The sequence below is a fragment of the Haliotis asinina genome, chromosome 1 (genome assembly GCF_037392515.1).
Source record: "Haliotis asinina isolate JCU_RB_2024 chromosome 1, JCU_Hal_asi_v2, whole genome shotgun sequence".
NCBI classification, from domain to species: domain Eukaryota; kingdom Metazoa; phylum Mollusca; class Gastropoda; order Lepetellida; family Haliotidae; genus Haliotis; species Haliotis asinina.
Window position 1 is genome coordinate 52,233,893 of NC_090280.1, and position 16,716 is coordinate 52,250,608.

At 38.1% G+C, this 16,716-nt stretch overlaps 3 protein-coding genes across 3 annotated transcripts in view; 1 reads left to right on the forward strand and 2 right to left on the reverse strand.

The window, feature by feature from the left end:
- Positions 1-2,569: 2,569 nt before the first annotated feature.
- LOC137293713 (BTB/POZ domain-containing adapter for CUL3-mediated RhoA degradation protein 3-like) lies at positions 2,570-9,628 on the reverse strand. Its single transcript, XM_067824423.1, has 5 exons — positions 9,226-9,628; positions 7,882-8,138; positions 7,553-7,605; positions 6,546-6,744; positions 2,570-6,218 (listed from the first exon to the last, which is right to left on the reverse strand). The coding sequence occupies exons 1-5, from the start codon at positions 9,392-9,394 to the stop codon at positions 6,030-6,032; spliced, it is 867 nt and encodes a 288-aa protein (XP_067680524.1). The 5' UTR covers positions 9,395-9,628; the 3' UTR covers positions 2,570-6,029.
- A 371-nt stretch (positions 9,629-9,999) lies between these two features.
- On the forward strand, positions 10,000-14,393 carry LOC137280399 (intraflagellar transport protein 20 homolog). Its single transcript, XM_067811881.1, has 4 exons — positions 10,000-10,204; positions 11,775-11,860; positions 13,227-13,330; positions 14,217-14,393. The coding sequence occupies exons 1-4, from the start codon at positions 10,078-10,080 to the stop codon at positions 14,296-14,298; spliced, it is 399 nt and encodes a 132-aa protein (XP_067667982.1). The 5' UTR covers positions 10,000-10,077; the 3' UTR covers positions 14,299-14,393.
- A 515-nt stretch (positions 14,394-14,908) lies between these two features.
- LOC137293652 (stalled ribosome sensor GCN1-like) overlaps positions 14,909-16,716 on the reverse strand; it is a 64,140-nt gene continuing 62,332 nt past the window's right edge. Inside the window, exon 51 of the mRNA XM_067824333.1 lies at positions 14,909-16,260. Within this exon, the coding sequence (XP_067680434.1) occupies positions 16,129-16,260 (132 nt within the window). The 3' untranslated portion in view covers positions 14,909-16,128. The remainder of the gene's footprint in view (positions 16,261-16,716) is intronic.

A 16,716-nucleotide genomic window follows, 5' to 3' on the forward strand; every position in this document is an offset into this window, starting at 1 on the left:
AATCAGATAATGAAACAGGAGTCAGTGACGTCACCAGTAGCAAATGTGATCACCTTGGGCATCCATACACACGGATGAACATTTTAGCGCAGTTTGGCTTAAAACTTAACTCACTCACTCTACTACCGTCTGTTGTCATTACGTCTACTTTGGTGTCTATTGTTACAACTGGTTCTATGCTATTGATATCATGTGCTACTGTGTCTATTGGCACTACCCTTCCTACTGTCTTCAGTTACATGTCTAGTGTTACTACATATCCTACTGTCTTCAGTTACATGTCTAGTGTTACTACATCTGCTACTGTGTCTATTGGCACTACCCTTCCTACTGTCTTCAGTTACATGTCTAGTGTTACTACCTCTGCTACTGTGTCTATTGGCACTACCCTTCCTACTGTCTTCAGTTACATGTCTAGTGTTACTACATATCCTACTGTCTTCAGTTACATGTCTAGTGTTACTACCTCTGCTACTGTCTTCAGTTACATGTCTAGTGTTACTACATATGCTACTGTCTTCAGTTACATGTCTAGTGTTACTACATATGCTACTGTCTTCAGTTACATGTCTAGTGTTACTACATATCCTACTGTCTTCAGTTACATGTCTAGTGTTACTACATATCCTACTGTCTTCAGTTACATGTCTAGTGTTACTAAATATGCTACTGTCTTCAGTTACATGTCTAGTGTTACTAAATATGCTACTGTCTTCAGTTACATGTCTAGTGTTACTAAATATGCTATTGTGTCAATTGGCACTACCCTTCCTACTGTCTTCAGTTACATGTCTAGTGTTACTACCTCTGCTACTGTCTTCAGTTACATGTCTAGTGTTACTAAATATGCTATTGTGTCAATTGGCACTACCCTTCCTACTGTCTTCAGTTACATGTCTAGTGTTACTACCTCTGCTACTGTCTTCAGTTACATGTCTAGTGTTACTAAATATGCTATTGTGTCAATTGGCACTACCCTTCCTACTGTCTTCAGTTACATGTCTAGTGTTACTAAATATGCTACTGTCTTCAGTTACATGTCTAGTGTTACTAAATATGCTATTGTGTCAATTGGCACTACCCTTCCTACTGTCTTCAGTTACATGTCTAGTGTTACTAAATATGCTACTGTCTTCAGTTACATGTCTAGTGTTACTAAATATGCTACTGTCTTCAGTTACATGTCTAGTGTTACTAAATATGCTATTGTGTCAATTGGCACTACCCTTCCTACTGTCTTCAGTTACATGTCTAGTGTTACTAAATATGCTACTGTCTTCAGTTACATGTCTAGTGTTACTAAATATGCTATTGTGTCAATTGGCACTACCCTTCCTACTGTCTTCAGTTACATGTCTAGTGTTACTACCTCTGCTACTGTCTTCAGTTACATGTCTAGTGTTACTAAATATGCTATTGTGTCAATTGGCACTACCCTTCCTACTGTCTTCAGTTACATGTCTAGTGTTACTACCTCTGCTACTGTCTTCAGTTACATGTCTAGTGTTACTAAATATGCTATTGTGTCTATTGGCACTACCCTTCCTACTGTCTTCAGTTACATGTCTAGTGTTACTACATATCCTACTGTCTTCAGTTACATGTCTAGTGTTACTACCTCTGCTACTGTCTTCAGTTACATGTCTAGTGTTACTAAATATGCTACTGTGTCAATTGGCACTACCCTTCCTACTGTCTTCAGTTACATGTCTAGTGTTACTACCTCTGCTACTGTGTCTATTGGCACTACCCTTCCTACTGTCTTCAGTTACATGTCTAGTGTTACTACATATCCTACTGTCTTCAGTTACATGTCTAGTGTTACTACCTCTGCTACTGTCTTCAGTTACATGTCTAGTGTTACTAAATATGCTACTGTGTCAATTGGCACTACCCTTCCTACTGTCTTCAGTTACATGTCTAATGTACTGCTGTGTCTTTTGTTACTTTTGCTACTATGTTCATTGTTACGGGATCTGCTACTATGTCCATTGTTACTACATCTGACAAAGTAAGATGCACCTTGTGGAGATCGAGATAACATACATCATGTTGGGACTGAGGTAAGATACACCTAGTGAGGCCAAAGATATCATACATCTTGAGAAGACCGAGGTAAGATACACCTTGTGAGGTCCGCAGATAGCATACACCTAGTGAGGCCCAAGATAACATACACCATGTGGTGACTGAGGTAAGATAGACCTTGTGGGGATAAAGTGAGATAGACCTTGTGGAGGCCAAGGCAATATACACCTTGTGGTGACCGAGGTAAGATACAGTTTATGGCGTCGAGTTTTTAAAGATATCCCCTTTTACACAATGTGGGGTCTGGGATATCCCCTCATACACCTTGTGGGGACCTGGATTAGATGAGGTCTCTATTATTCTAATACTTGATCTGAGGTGACACATTAAAATTTTAGGATCATGCGATCAAACTACAATGCATTACAGAAATTAAAGACTATTCCATTCAAAACTGATACCCCAAGAATAGCCTCAGCAAGGTAAAACAAACACACAGACACTCTTGTAGGGGCCTGGATAACAAGAACACACAAACAGGTATCACTGACATGAGAAATTTATTCACAATAGCAAACAAATATAAATTATTCCTTAAGACAGAATAATTTCCTTTGTCCATTATTTGACTCATACAAGAAAATGAAGCCTGGGATGATAGTGACTGTCATCTTTATTTCACATCTAATAAAACTCATTTCCCCTTGGACACCTATAGGATAGACTGAGAACATCACTATTAGCAACAGACTGATCTTCTTCAGAGGACGCAGCTGACATTTCACCAGAAATAAACATGAACAACTTCAATGGACAGTGTAGTTGTGCTCATTCATGGTGCCATGTGGTCGTGGAAGCACGGAATCCATCCATCAAGAGACGCTAACATCAGTAAAAGAATTCAAATAAACCCTCTTGTGAGCCTGGCTGTTTATTTTCTGTAATTCTGGACCAGGGCAGCATTTACAGTTGTATAAAAATATCCTGTATCTCAGTCAGATGAAAATCCAGAAATGTCCCCCTCAAACTTCAAAGTGGGACATTAGAACAACCAACATGTAAAGTGGCCTTCACATGGCAAACTCGAGTTTGAGACTCAGAATGTGAACATTCCAACAACCCACCACCAACATCAATTCCAGAGTTGTCAGACTATTGTCAAGGAATAGGATCGGTGTCTATTCTCTATACTTTTCCATCAAACTTTCGGTGTTGTCAAACTCATGTTGGTCAGAAACAACCTATCGCAGTCAATGAAATTTGTCATGTATCCCCACCGATAAAAGCATGGCACTCAAATGACACACAAGTTTGACAACAGTTGTTTGACATAAGAAAGTGCAAGTTTGACGTTCTAACTTTTGGCATGTGTTGTCATACTTAAGTTTGCTGTGTGAAGGTAGCTTAAGGAGTCTAAAAGTTGTTTTTTCTGATTGAACACACCATTATGGCTGCATGGATGAATATCAAAAGTCTGTGTGATGCAACAGCAGAATAGGAAGGTTTCATGGTTTAGACATAAGCATCAAATAGTCTACAGATGTCAGAAAGCTTTGTCTGTGACTGGAGCAGGGGTGTGACACAACTCCCACCTCATTCACCACTACATACTGTGATACATGAGTCACAACATGAAACCTATAATATATAACATAACCTGCTTCATATTGTATGAGGAAGTGTGGTTTTATATCGCTTTTGGCAATATTCCAGCAAATATCACGACAGGGGGGCACCAGAAATGGACTTCACACATTGTGCTCACGTAGGGAATCGAACCTGATCTTCAGCGTGATGAGTGAATGCTTTAACCACCAGGGTACCGCACTGTTCTATATTCGAGGAAGAAGGGGTATGTTCTAGATGTTCCTCGCATTGCCTGTATGGAAGTCTTGAGCGTGTGTGAAATTTCACAAAACAGTGAATGACTCCTTTGCAACATATTCCATGCAGCTTGGATATACTTATACAGTGGACTCTGTAAACATCGGCATTCTGTCTACAATGGCACAAAGTTTCAGTCCCGGCAGAAATGCACTTAATTATCATATAGATACATCTGTAGACATCGGTTTCTGTCTACTTAGGATATCGGCATTGTTTTTCAGTCCCAACGTACAAATTGTTATGAAAACAAGGCACATGAAAAACGGCACAACCCTTTGATGCAATTAGGTCCAAATGATGTGACAACACAATTCGCGGTTACTACTCGAGATTATTCAGAAATGGGAAGTGTCAATTAGTGTCTTGTTAATTAGTGTGTCATACGTGCCCCTTACATAGAATGGTGAATAGTGGGCAGTTTGACTGTAAACACTGTAACAACATATTTCCCGATATTATTCAGAAAGGGGAAGTGTCAATTAGTGTCTTGTTAATTTGTGTGTGATACATGTCCCTTACATAGAGTGGTGATTAGTGGGCAGTTTGACTGTAAACACTGTAACACATTTCCCGATATTATTCAGAAACTGATGTGAGTTGACACTTCAACAAAAAAAGTGCAGTTGATACTTCTACATCATGTGCAGAACTTGGAAAGTGCAGCTGAGGACATTGAACTCGAGCCATCGGCACAGAAAATACAAAACATGATCAGAGACTTTTTTACAATGTGAATGACCTTGATATTATTTGAATGAGTAATAAATGACTGCATGCCTTGTTCCTTATTCAAACATGTTGTTCATGCTAACGAGACAGTACGACTTCCATTGTGTGTTGGTGTCATGAGGCAAACTGCCTATACCAGCACTTTGTCATAACTGGCATTTTGTTTGGTCCCGAGTGATGCCGGTATTGACAGAGTCCACTGTACTTATAATTTTCTCAAAGGACAGATGGTGAATACTGCTGACCTCCATCGTTCAGTTCATAGCTAAACTTAGAAATTGCTGTTCACAAATCAATACAGAATGAAGTCAATGAGCAACACATGGGAGGGTCAACTGTCACTGTGCCTTGATACTCTCAGACTTACTAGTATGACATCCATGAAGCTTATTCTATGTTTAATTTGAACTAATTGCGTGAGTTCCCACTTTCATTAAACCAACTATTGCAGTGTGATGTGCGGGAACTGAAACCACTGTTGAAATCCACAATCCTGTGACAAATAACAAATTGTTACCACACAGCTCTTACTGTACATATTACATTCTTGGCAAAAACTAGAAGCACCCTAAGTTCTGTAACTTTTAGCACTGGACACCTCACTCACACTTTGTCCAGCAAGATCATCCTATTCGTGGTGAAACCTATCAGCTGTGCCACACCGGTGTTTCTGTGAATCTTCCATGCTTCTACTGCAAGTGTAATGAGGATACTAGCCATTAGTTTGGTCTTGTGCTGCTTTTAGCAACATTCCAGCAACATCATGGCAGGGACACCAGAAATGGGCTACACATATTGTCCTTACTTGGGGAATCTGACCTCAGTTTTCAGCTTGACCATTAAGCTACCCCACTTCCCTTATTAGCTGTAAGAATGATTTCAAATAAAACATGATTTCTTTTTCCACAACAGATATCACTATATGTCAAAATATCCTGTGATGAGGAAGAATTCTGCAAGCAGAGCAAGTTCATCAAAGTATGCAAAGATTAAGATGAAATTCCGAACTGACAGACACCACAAACCAACAAATAAATAACTCAAATTAGCTCTATTAACAACCAACACTTACTGCCAATATTAAAACATTCCTGACAACAGTCAGCATACTGAATTATGGTTTAATACTGGCATCAAGTGTTTGGTGATACGGATAACAGTTTCACATTATCAATATGATAACGATAACCTTAGGGTGCTTTCACAGGTCTGCAGTTAATACCAGCTTGTATAAAGAAGAATGCTGTTTTCTTGACCAGCATGGTGGACCTGTCTGTATATCACATCAGCATTAGACTATGTAAAGCTGAGTTATCTCCCCTTGCTGTCCATGGAATCCATATTCCTGACCTGTGATTTGAGCACATGTCACAATACTGGGTATTTCATTTTCTACGAAGCTTGTCAACCAAATCCAGCTTTTCTTCCACTTCCTCATCGCTATGGTAACCATTACCCCCTACAGTGTATCCCCTGGTCGCTTGCAGAAGCTCAGCATCCGGTCCTTTGTCTCTGTGTTCGTACAATAATACATTCAATGTGTCCTCGTATATCCTGGCCTCTGGGAACTCAACCTGGAAAACATCAAACCATGATTGGTGGCAAAGGGAGGAAATAGTATAGGTAGTGAAGTAATACATGTCTCAAGGTTACATCTCTTGTAAAGCAATGAACAAACAATGTGACTGAATGATGGTTTTATTCACACACACTGTACCCATCGGTGTAATCCAACCTGGGTCTTTGGCGTAACAATCTAACGCTTTAACCAATTACCTTAACCAAGCCAATCCTTGTCCAAAATGAATTGCTTGGAAAGGTAGAAGGGAGGTATTTGTCCGATCCACTTGGTTTGAGGGACAGAGATGAAAGTAGGTATTAGCGTGGTCAGAGGGACATACCTTGGTGTGTTTCTTGTCAGTACCGTACACTATGGATGTACAGCACACCTCGGCTATCTTCTGTCCATGTCCATAGTAGGACCAGCAGCAGATCTCGCTGCTGCCTATGACATCCTTGATGAAGAGGATCCGTCCATTAAAGCGGAGTGACAGTTTGTCAAAGAGTTCTAAGTTCTTGAGTAAATTGTCATCAGAGTTACTGAAACATATCAAGGAATTCTATATCAAACACTGGCGTTTTCAAGGTAATGACAGAGAAACAACTATCAGCAGAATTATAATTTACTGTAACAGTCTGTTACATACAAATTATATTTTAAGCCTTTGAAAATTTAAGGTGCTCTTTAGAAAAGTTCACTGATGTTTCATGAAAACTCTCATAAAACCATGACTGCTAAACGATTTGGTTATTTGGAAAGCTATGAGTAATAATAAATGATACATTTTTGGCCAAACCAAAACACCTGGTGACGCAAGGAACATTTTTACACATATACCTTTATTTTGTTTCAAGAGTTTATGTTTCCTTTTGCCACCTGCAAAATTTACAGGTCTACAATGGCACAACTATTATATTCAAGTTACTATTGTTACTGCGTGAACGTAGCTAAATGCTAACAATATTTAAGTAGCGTCATGGAAACCTGTAATTAACTCTGTCTGTGATAGCCAAACTTGTGGTCGATGGCATGAGCAACAATCAAAACCACTCTGCATGATAAAACAACTGAAACAAGTCAGCTACTCAACAGGGTTCCAAATGAACTGAAGTCCACCAGTCTGAGACAAGAAAACTCAATGGCATGTGGAGAAGTGACAGTTCTTTAAAGACAAACAGAGTTACATTTGCCTGATGTAACACTGACATTTTACTTTTCAAATGATGTACATGTAATTTCAAATCCTGTCATGGTTTTAGTCTGGGTACAAGCACAGGAAACTCGGAATGTATTCTGCCCCACAGGTTTTGTCCTGTGTAAACATGGTAAATGTTCAGCATCGCTTACCTGGTGTAGGAGTACTTGTTGTTGTGTCTGTTGCAGATCAGCTTCACAACTGGCTGGAAAAAGCCCAGAAATACCAATTATCAGCATGTAGACAGCAATAAAAGTGATATTACTAGACATATTTCACTACGGCATTTATTAGTAAGGTGTCCCCATAACTGTTTTACCTTTAGAGTAACAAGCCACCCAAAAGGATTTGACTGTACTTGTAACTGTTTTACCTTCAGAGTAACAACCAACCAAATGTTATTTGACTGTCTAAGTAACTGTTTTAAGTTCAGAGTAAAAACCAACCCAATGTTATTTGACTGTCCAGGTAACTGCATTACCTTCATAGTGGATGATACCAGTTGTTGTTCCTCTCGTGTTGAAGTTATCAGTGGCACCTTACAGATTGGTTCCAGTTCTTCCCTCTTCTTGAGGGCAGCTTCAATCAACTTGACGAGATCCTGTACAAGGTAATACTTAGCTTCTTGAAGCAGTTCATACAATTCCCGGCGGTTCTCTGGCAGTGGAAGTGTTCCATCACGCAGGAAGTTGAGGATTGTCCCGAAGTGCTTTCCACATCGGTCAATGAGGATCCAGCCTGAAATATACCGCATAACCATTTGAAATAAATCTGTCATGTCACAATATGTCTTAGATTCCAAAGATTTCCAATGTTTTCTGATACCATCATGAGAAAAATGGGAAGCTTATAGTGCATCATATATGTTATGAACATTTAACATGGAAAAAGAGCATTTCATACTGGGTCAAGCAGATGAGGGAAAAGAATATATGCAAGGGTATCAGATGAGAAGTGTGGTCACAATAGCATAAAAAAACTTAAATGTCAAGACACACACTACAGAGATCACAAAAGAAAGTCATAACATCAACCAAGAAGTCCAATGCCCTCAGGAAAAATGTCAAAATGATCACAAGGATAACAACTGGACATCAAGTGAAAGCAGGAAGTGTACGGAGTAGATGTTACAGGTTTGCATTAATGTCTTTGAAACCTCTTCCAGTAAAGAAGTTCACTACTTTCTTTCACCAATGTGATCAAATTACTTTTCAATCACTTAACCATCACCTCTCCACCCCCAACCCTGCCTCAAAATCCAGATACACTTTGACTATCCTGAGACAACCTTTCATCGTTTCTTATTGCAACCTAATCTTTTCATTTTAAAAGAAAATGAAAGAAAGGTAGGATGGAGAATGTAGGATTGCAGTGTGAAAGGAGTGGCTATAGGTTAGGTTACACCTTTTACCTGATGCTGTTTAGTGTTTGGACTTTACCATTCTACTTTTTCTGATGCCGTTTTAACATTATCTTTCGAGGCCATTCTGAAATGCCATTTTGATCATGGTTCAATATCTTGTCAAATCCGAGATTCGAACCAACACAGTATGACTTAAACTAAGGGGCACAACTCCACATGGTAAACTGCAACATCTTTCATACATGGGAATACACACACCTCCAAAAGCCATCCATGAACTGTAAAAGCTGATATTTACACACACTGAACCCAAAACAATCATCAAGGCCGATTCTTCAAATGCCGATTACAGCACAGTGGCCATTTCTAAAGAAAACATACAAATAAACTAAAACATGAACATTCATAATGATAATGTGGATTCAGAAACAGAGCTGTTATCAGGTGGGACTAGATGCTTACCCTCAGAGTCTGTCAGCACTTCCATCCGTCCACTAAACATGGCTCTGAGCATTGTGTCATGCTTTGTTAGAGTTCCGATCGTCGTGTAGTGCAATGAGCCGCCGACATTTAACTTCACATATTTTGAAGTGTTCCCTTTGATGACCGTTTTGTGGGAGTCGCCCGACATTGCAGTAGGAACAGCCCAGTCTACTGGGCGAACGTTTGGGGAGAAAATTGTTCTGTTCGGTGTCTACGATGGCATAAAACGTATGTTCCACCGGGAAATAGACAAATTCTGAATGTTTTCAAAAGACTCACAGCTTAAATAGGCGTTTCTAAATATAGATATGGCCAAGAAAGTGTCATGATATATGTACTGGCTGGAAATGACGTCAACTTGTTCTATTTCCGGACACTTACTGATGTTGTTAGTTTCGAATAAACTGAGATTGTTGTTATCTGTGGACAGAGAAATATATAAATCCCCATAAACTTAACGAAATCAAGAGTTGCTGCAAAATATGAAACAGTTTGGCTAGGCAACAAAAACAAGCAAAAATCTATTTATAGATCAGGATACGTAGCACGGCTACAAATCACGGTTCAAGTACATGGTGTTCTACGAGGAAAAAACTAAAACGAACAATTACTTTTTTTAATAGGAAGCCTGATTTGGCTCCAAAAATATCTTAAGGTTCGCAGAGAAATCAGCTAACATAATTACATACAACTATTTTCAATTTTAAATTTACTTTTTGTACTTTAACACGGATTATTCTGCATTCTGTGGACATCCATTTTCGATTTTTGTTCGATTCCGAATGAGAAGTGTCTTTTCTGTTTACATCCTTGCAACATTCCATAAGCGAAATGGCGGACGAGGCGCTTGCACGGGCAGGACTTCATTTCGATGAACTCAATAAGATAAGAGTTTTAGAACCTGAAGTTGCACAACAAACTGTTGAATTGAAGGAAGAGTGCAAAGACTTTGTCGACAGTAAGATGGGGTTTGGTTTTTTCATAGGATGCTATGACATCTTTAATTGTTTATTTGTAAACAAACTTGTTCTTTTTTCACTTTACCGGGCGCACTTTTTACGGTTAATTAGCGCTCTCTAAAGATAGGAAGGTACCAGACTATAACCTCAAATCCTAACCCTAAAGATCGCAAAGGGTGTCTAACCCTAATCCGAAGGGACCGTTCATTTTGTGTGTGTGTGCGTGCGTGCGCGTCTCTCTCTCTCTCTCTCTCTGTGTGTGTGTGTGAGAGAGAGAGAGAGAGAGAGAGATGATTTTGGAAAGAGTACCTCCCTCTTTTTACATAGAATATTTCCACCTTCTATGTAACATTCCAACACTGAACGTCTGAAGTAAGTTCATTGATTGTTTTTTTTATACCAGTTTTAGTTTAGTGAAGGTATATTTAGGGTGAGCTGTGCATGTCAGTTTGTAATTTAAGCTTTGATTGGGGTTGGGGGTATGGGCAGAACTCTTGCCATGATTTTTATGGAGTTGTATGTACAATGTGAATGAATGCCCCACCTGTAGAGGCACTACAGTGAGATAGGCCCTGTAAACTGCATTCTAGCCATATGGTATTAGATACTTGAAATGATTCATGTTATGCGCATGCGCACAGCAAGTTGAAAATTAATGTGAAGCCAATGAATATGTAGTAACAATATGTAGTGGAACAGCTTTGTGAAGGCATTGCCTGTTTAATGCAGAGGTTCCATGACTATGTGTCTTATTTGTGTTTTGTGCAGTTATTCCTTTTTCAAGTTATTTTACCCTTCATGGTTCTCATTTGAACTGGAACAGACTGTATGATGGGTCCATTTCTGACAATGGTCACACCCCAGGGAATGCTGGTTCTTCCTAAGAGTCTTGTCTGTTAGTTTTATGTAGCATTCTGAATCTGAGTCATTGGACCAATCAAAACTAATTAAAACAATAATCTTGCTAAGAAAACTGACAGTTAAAACATCTTGTAATCATTACATAAACAGATGTGTGGTTGACTATACTCATAAAATAAACACTTAAACTCTATGAGCAACTGATGAGATATTCTAAATAAACAATACTGAGATGTTGTGAGATGTTTTCTCATAAAATAAACACTTAACCTGAGATGTTTTATATCAACAATGTGTGACATTCTTAGATGTTCAGGATTAGAACTACTGTAATGAATATATTCTAATCTTACTATTTTATACAATTTGGTCCCTTTGACTTAAATCTATGGCCCTTTTGACTTCTCGTTTGCTCCTTGACCTTTTCAGTTTTGTCCCGTTTGACCTGTTGGCAATGCCATACCTGGCGTATCATTCTGGTTTGCACCATCTGTGACTTAATATTTTTTATATACATGTCGCTTTGTGTAAAACAAGAAATGCATTCATATGTGAACATCATCGATGGCTTTCTTTGAAGTTAGACGTAAATGAATGTGGTAGTAACTGTAGTGGTTGGCAATACATCATTGCATGGGAACTACCCCTTACTGTATGGTGTCACACTGAAGGGTCTCTTTGAGTAATTTATATTATTTACTTCTTTAGAAATTGCTGATTTCCAGAAGATAGTAAGTGGCTTCATTGAAGTTGTGGATGGTGTTGCAACGGAAGTGGAGAAGGAAAAGATGAAGGTATGTTGTATCAATTACATTACACTTCCTTAACAGCATTTAGTGGTGTTCCAATGATCGAAAATCAATTGGAAGAAGGTTCAAAAACGCCTATCGATTGTAAAAATAATATTTTCAATTAATCAGAGTTTTATTGTTTTACTATTTAGTACAGGTATAACAAACTTGAATGAAGTATACTAACCATTAAATTTGATGAACATTCACAAACATACTCAAAAGTGTAAGGTTATGCTCATTGTAAAATGTACTCATGGAAACAAATAAGGGAACACATGAGAGTACAATAGTTCCGTTGTTTATTTCCAGACTTTCATCCACAGTGCAATGCATACCTTGTGAAGAAACCTGGAAAATAATAAAGGAACATGTGTACTTGCATGCGTTCCCTTATTTGTTTCCATGAGTATATTAGCCACTTTTTTTGGCTTATGTATGATTCTAGTTCTCTTTCATTTATGCGTGCATTTCATTTCAAGACAGTTTTAGTTAAAAAAAGAAAAAAACATTAATTAGAAAGTCTTGGGGAAACACCCTTAAAATTATTGATTACATTAAAAATGTATATATTTCAGTTTTGATCAATAATCGTTCAGCACAAGCCCTCTGTTAATCTACATGTATAGTGAGTTTGGTTTCTGATTCTGAACACTAACAGCATTACAGTTGAAACACTTCACAGGACATGTTGGAGCTTTGTAACAAGAAACATAACAAAGCTGTAATTTCCTGTGTTGAAGTGTTGTTCCATGTCAGATACATATAAATCTGTTGAAAGAATAATTCTTTGCAAATTCTGTTCGTATATTGTTACAAGTATCGGAAACTACATAAATATATGTGATAAAATTCTTGTAGGTTCATACTCATACGATGGGATGTCAAAAAGTAGTGAATCTCACCATAACAATGATGTAAAGGCAGCTGTTTTTTATGTTTTATTTTTCTACATATCTGTCTACCTCAAGAAAATTGGTTTGCTGTGTACCAGCCTTGTGATCCCCCATTTTGTTTGACTTTTTATCTTGGTACCTGCAAAAAACGCAAAATCTGCAATAAATGCATTACAAACTTCAGGAAACAAAATATGCAGGAAACATTTTGTGTGTTTGAGGTAGGTAGAAGTCCGCTAAAAAAAATACTCAAGACAAATGTGTTAACACTAAAAAAAATAGTAACTGATATGTTTAAAAAAAACTGAATCGATCTGAAATCATATGTTTCATGCAAAGTTTGCCGACGGTGAATCGTGACATAGCTAATATCAGTATTGCCCATTTGTGCAAACAGTCTAGGCAGGGTGTATTGCAGACTTGTTTTGTGTGGACAGTCTAGGCAGGTTACATTGCTGACATATTTGTTGCAGGCAATCGGTGCACGGAATCTCCTAAAGTCAATTGCTAAGCAACGAGAAGCTCAGCAGTTGCAACTAGTCGCACTCATCACAGAGAGGAAGATGCAGCTGGAGAGGTCAGTTACCTTGATTATGACTGCAGCACAAGTGGAACTGGGCTATTTGACATTCCTAGTTTGACTCGAGAAACATGTCTGTGGAAACAGCGCCTATTTACCTCAATGCTTCTACTTACCTCATTGTTCTCTTTACTTCAATAAATATTGTACAGTGTGGGGATTGAAACCAGTTTCTTAGGATTAAGCATAACCATGAGACTATTTAGTTGCAAAATACATTTCATATCAAATGTACAGGGCTGCAACAATCCATTTTGATTCATTGAAAATTGAATCTGACACCTTAGTTTCCAATTTCTGATGACTATCATCACTATTTCAATTTGAGATTAGAATATCTATTTAAGTTATTTTTCCACATAGAGAACATAATTTGTACTCCAACTCAAGCAGTTTTAAGAGCTGAAATAAGAGGAAACATGATTGTTGATGCCTGGGGTAATTACCAAGTGAGAATCCTTGTTAGTAGACATCACCAAATTCCTGATTTTCTAGTCAAAGTTTGGAAAAAGTTTTCAGTTTGATATGTTTTGTTTAATAAACTCTGAGAGTAAATGAAATCTGGTGTTTTACTTGTATGAAGAATCAAACTGAAAATGTTTGAATTGAGGGTTCAGTAGTGAAAATTGAGATCAAATCGAGGTTTTGGTGAATCATTGCAGCCCAACAAACACTTAAAACATTCATGCTCCATCCTTCCCATCACCATGCCAGTGCAGAGTTGGAACAGGGAAGTGTTAGATGACTGGTTTACATGGATTTTTTTTGTCAGGTGAAATAGGTTGCATTCATATGACTCTTGGTGTTACCTCAGTGTGTCAGTGTATGCTTATGGTAGACAGGAAGTATATCATCCTGATCACGTTGTGTTTCTTTGGTCCAGATTGCGGATCCAGTATGATGCCTTACAGAAAGCTGAAGGTGAACAGAATGAGTTCATTGAGCAGCTGATTCTCCAGAAGTGACCAACATCTTTCATAGTTCTGTCCGTCCAAACATTTTCATCTGTCCTTGTACATAAATGATATATCATTAATTTATTAAAGAAATTACATCCTCAGCTTTTGTGTACTTGATCTTTGCTAACACAGATAAGTGATTTTGTTGTACTACAACGAATCCACAGGTAATGCTTCAGTAGTTATGACAATTTGTGAATAAAAACTAGTTACCAGTCAAGACTGCTACTAGTCTCATACTATTCTCATACTAGTGAATGTATCAATCCCTAAAACATTAACATGGCAGCAGTGTCCATAAGCAGGATTCAGAGATCAACGCTGGAATTGCATAAAGACCAAATATCAATCAAGTGAGTTTATGAGTTTGCAACACTGGGATAGAGTGAATGAGTAAAGAGTTTCACGCTGCTTTTGGCAATATTTCAGCAGTATCACAGAGGGGACATCAGAAATGGGCTTCACACATTGGGACGATGTGGGAAAATAAAAAAATGGGCTTTCAGCATGACGAGTGAACACTTTAATCACTAGGCTACTCCACAGCTCCTGGATACGGGTTCGAACTGGAAACTTAAGAAACTAAACATATTCCACAAATACAACAACAAGTGGCTTAAAGATACAGATGTTTAATTACACATTTATTCAACATCCCAGCACCATTACTCATGATGCTGTTATGCCCAAGCATTTTATGGGCACCAATTCTGTTTCATACACTTCTTCCCACTCATGTAGAACTGATACTTTGGTTGATAGCAGCATTCAACACAACACTCAGTTTAACACTTTGAAGATGCAGACAATAACTAGTTTGTAAATGTCATCTCATTCTGTGTGTTCTTTCTCATATCTCCTTGAAAGAATTCAGTAGTAGTATATGTAAATAAATCCTCCAATGTAGTCTACAGTCATCTATACTGCAGTTGAAACTGATCAGGTCTCCCCTCTACATCTATTTCTCATTTGTGAATAATTAATAAGCCTCTGTTTTGATTTCTGCAAGTTTTCAAATTACAGAGTATGAGGATGTACTTTGATGTAACCTCTTCAATTATATCTCGTCTCATTCTGTACATGTTTAACTGAATGATCTTTCCTCTGAAGATACTTAATGGGGAATATGAATGAAGACAGAAGCAAGCTTTGACTAGCCACAGAAATGTGAGGACCATGCAGTACTTGAACGCTTCAACCTACTGATGTCACTGGCATCAACCAGTATGACCACTCACAATGTGACCACTCAGCTACTAAATGGTAGTTGTTTCTCTGAATGTGTAAATATTGAAGCACAAATACAGCTTGATGCATGAAAATTTATGTAAGGACTTTTCAAATCCAGCAGTGTCCTGCTTAATAGTAATCTCATGTGAAATCTTACTTATGATCAAGAAAAACAAATAAACAAGTAAACGACAAAGTAATGAACCAAAAAAAAAAAAAAAAAAGAAACACTCATGCCAAATTATACTATCCATTTCACAAATCATGTACAGAATTTGAGAATGTTACCAATTTCACTTTACTGCATCTTGAACTTTATAACCCAGCACAAGGTCACCAAAAATAATATCAGAGGCTACAAATCTTCCATATGGAAAGATGAAAACTCTCAGTTTTATCAATAGTTTTTAACATAGGGTATTTTTGTCACCTTCTCTGCCCCTCTCTGGAAGGGTCTCACGTCAAGTCATTCTGTGAATCACTCCAAGATCACACAATCTTAAAACATCTCCTGATTCTTCAGCTATTGTGAAGTGTCGCAGGTGTAAGAGTAAGATCCTGGAGGGCAGAAGTGGAATGGGTCGTTACAGTGACTGGGGGGAAACGCTAGGTCAGGAAGGTGTCGTCAATATCCTCCTTGCCTCCGTGCTGGGGTTGTCCTGCCAGTTTCTTCAGTGTCTTGTTGACTGTTTCCTTCAGGGACTCCTGCATCCCAGATTCCAAACAGCTCATGGTACTCTGCAACAGTGTAAGGAGCTGTGACAAGCCTGTTATCACACGATAGCATCAAATACTGCTACAAACACCAACCATTAGAAATACAATTTGGAAACGAATACTTGTTAAATGATTATGTCAGCAATATTCCTGCAAATAGCACACATGAGCAAAGCCTTGGACAAATTAAGTGTTTACTATCACTGCTCAGTTGCAGTGTACACAACATCCCAAATTTGTTGGATCCTTTAACAAGTATGAATTCCTGCTCCACTGTTGACATTAATATGACACACTGACCATCTCCATGATCATAAAAATTATTACACTGTTCTGCTGTTATTTTATAATTTATTTTCCTTAAATAGCAATGGATATTCCCTTTATTACAGTTGTTGAACTTCAATACATCAAACTGAAAGCTTGTTCCTTGCATGTTCCATATTTTGTTATCATTTTCCAGTTGTGTTTGACCTC

What these genes read in the sequence shown, in the direction of transcription:
- LOC137280399 (XM_067811881.1), top strand. Translation starts at nt 10,078, where the DNA reads ATGGCGGACGAGGCGCTTGCACGGGCAGGACTTCATTTCGATGAACTC. An exon ending in TGGAGAAGGAAAAGATGAAG is followed by an intron (nt 11,861 to 13,226) that starts GTATGTTGTATC and finishes TATTTGTTGCAG; the next exon opens with GCAATCGGTGCACGGAATCT. An exon ending in AGGAAGATGCAGCTGGAGAG is followed by an intron (nt 13,331 to 14,216) that starts GTCAGTTACCTT and finishes TCTTTGGTCCAG; the next exon opens with ATTGCGGATCCAGTATGATG.
- LOC137293713 (XM_067824423.1), bottom strand. Translation starts at nt 9,394, where the DNA reads ATGTCGGGCGACTCCCACAAAACGGTCATCAAAGGGAACACTTCAAAA. An exon ending in AGTGCTGACAGACTCTGAGG is followed by an intron (nt 8,139 to 9,225) that starts GTAAGCATCTAG and finishes GGTATATTTCAG; the next exon opens with GCTGGATCCTCATTGACCGA. An exon ending in CTGACAAGAAACACACCAAG is followed by an intron (nt 6,219 to 6,545) that starts GTATGTCCCTCT and finishes GATGTTTTCCAG; the next exon opens with GTTGAGTTCCCAGAGGCCAG.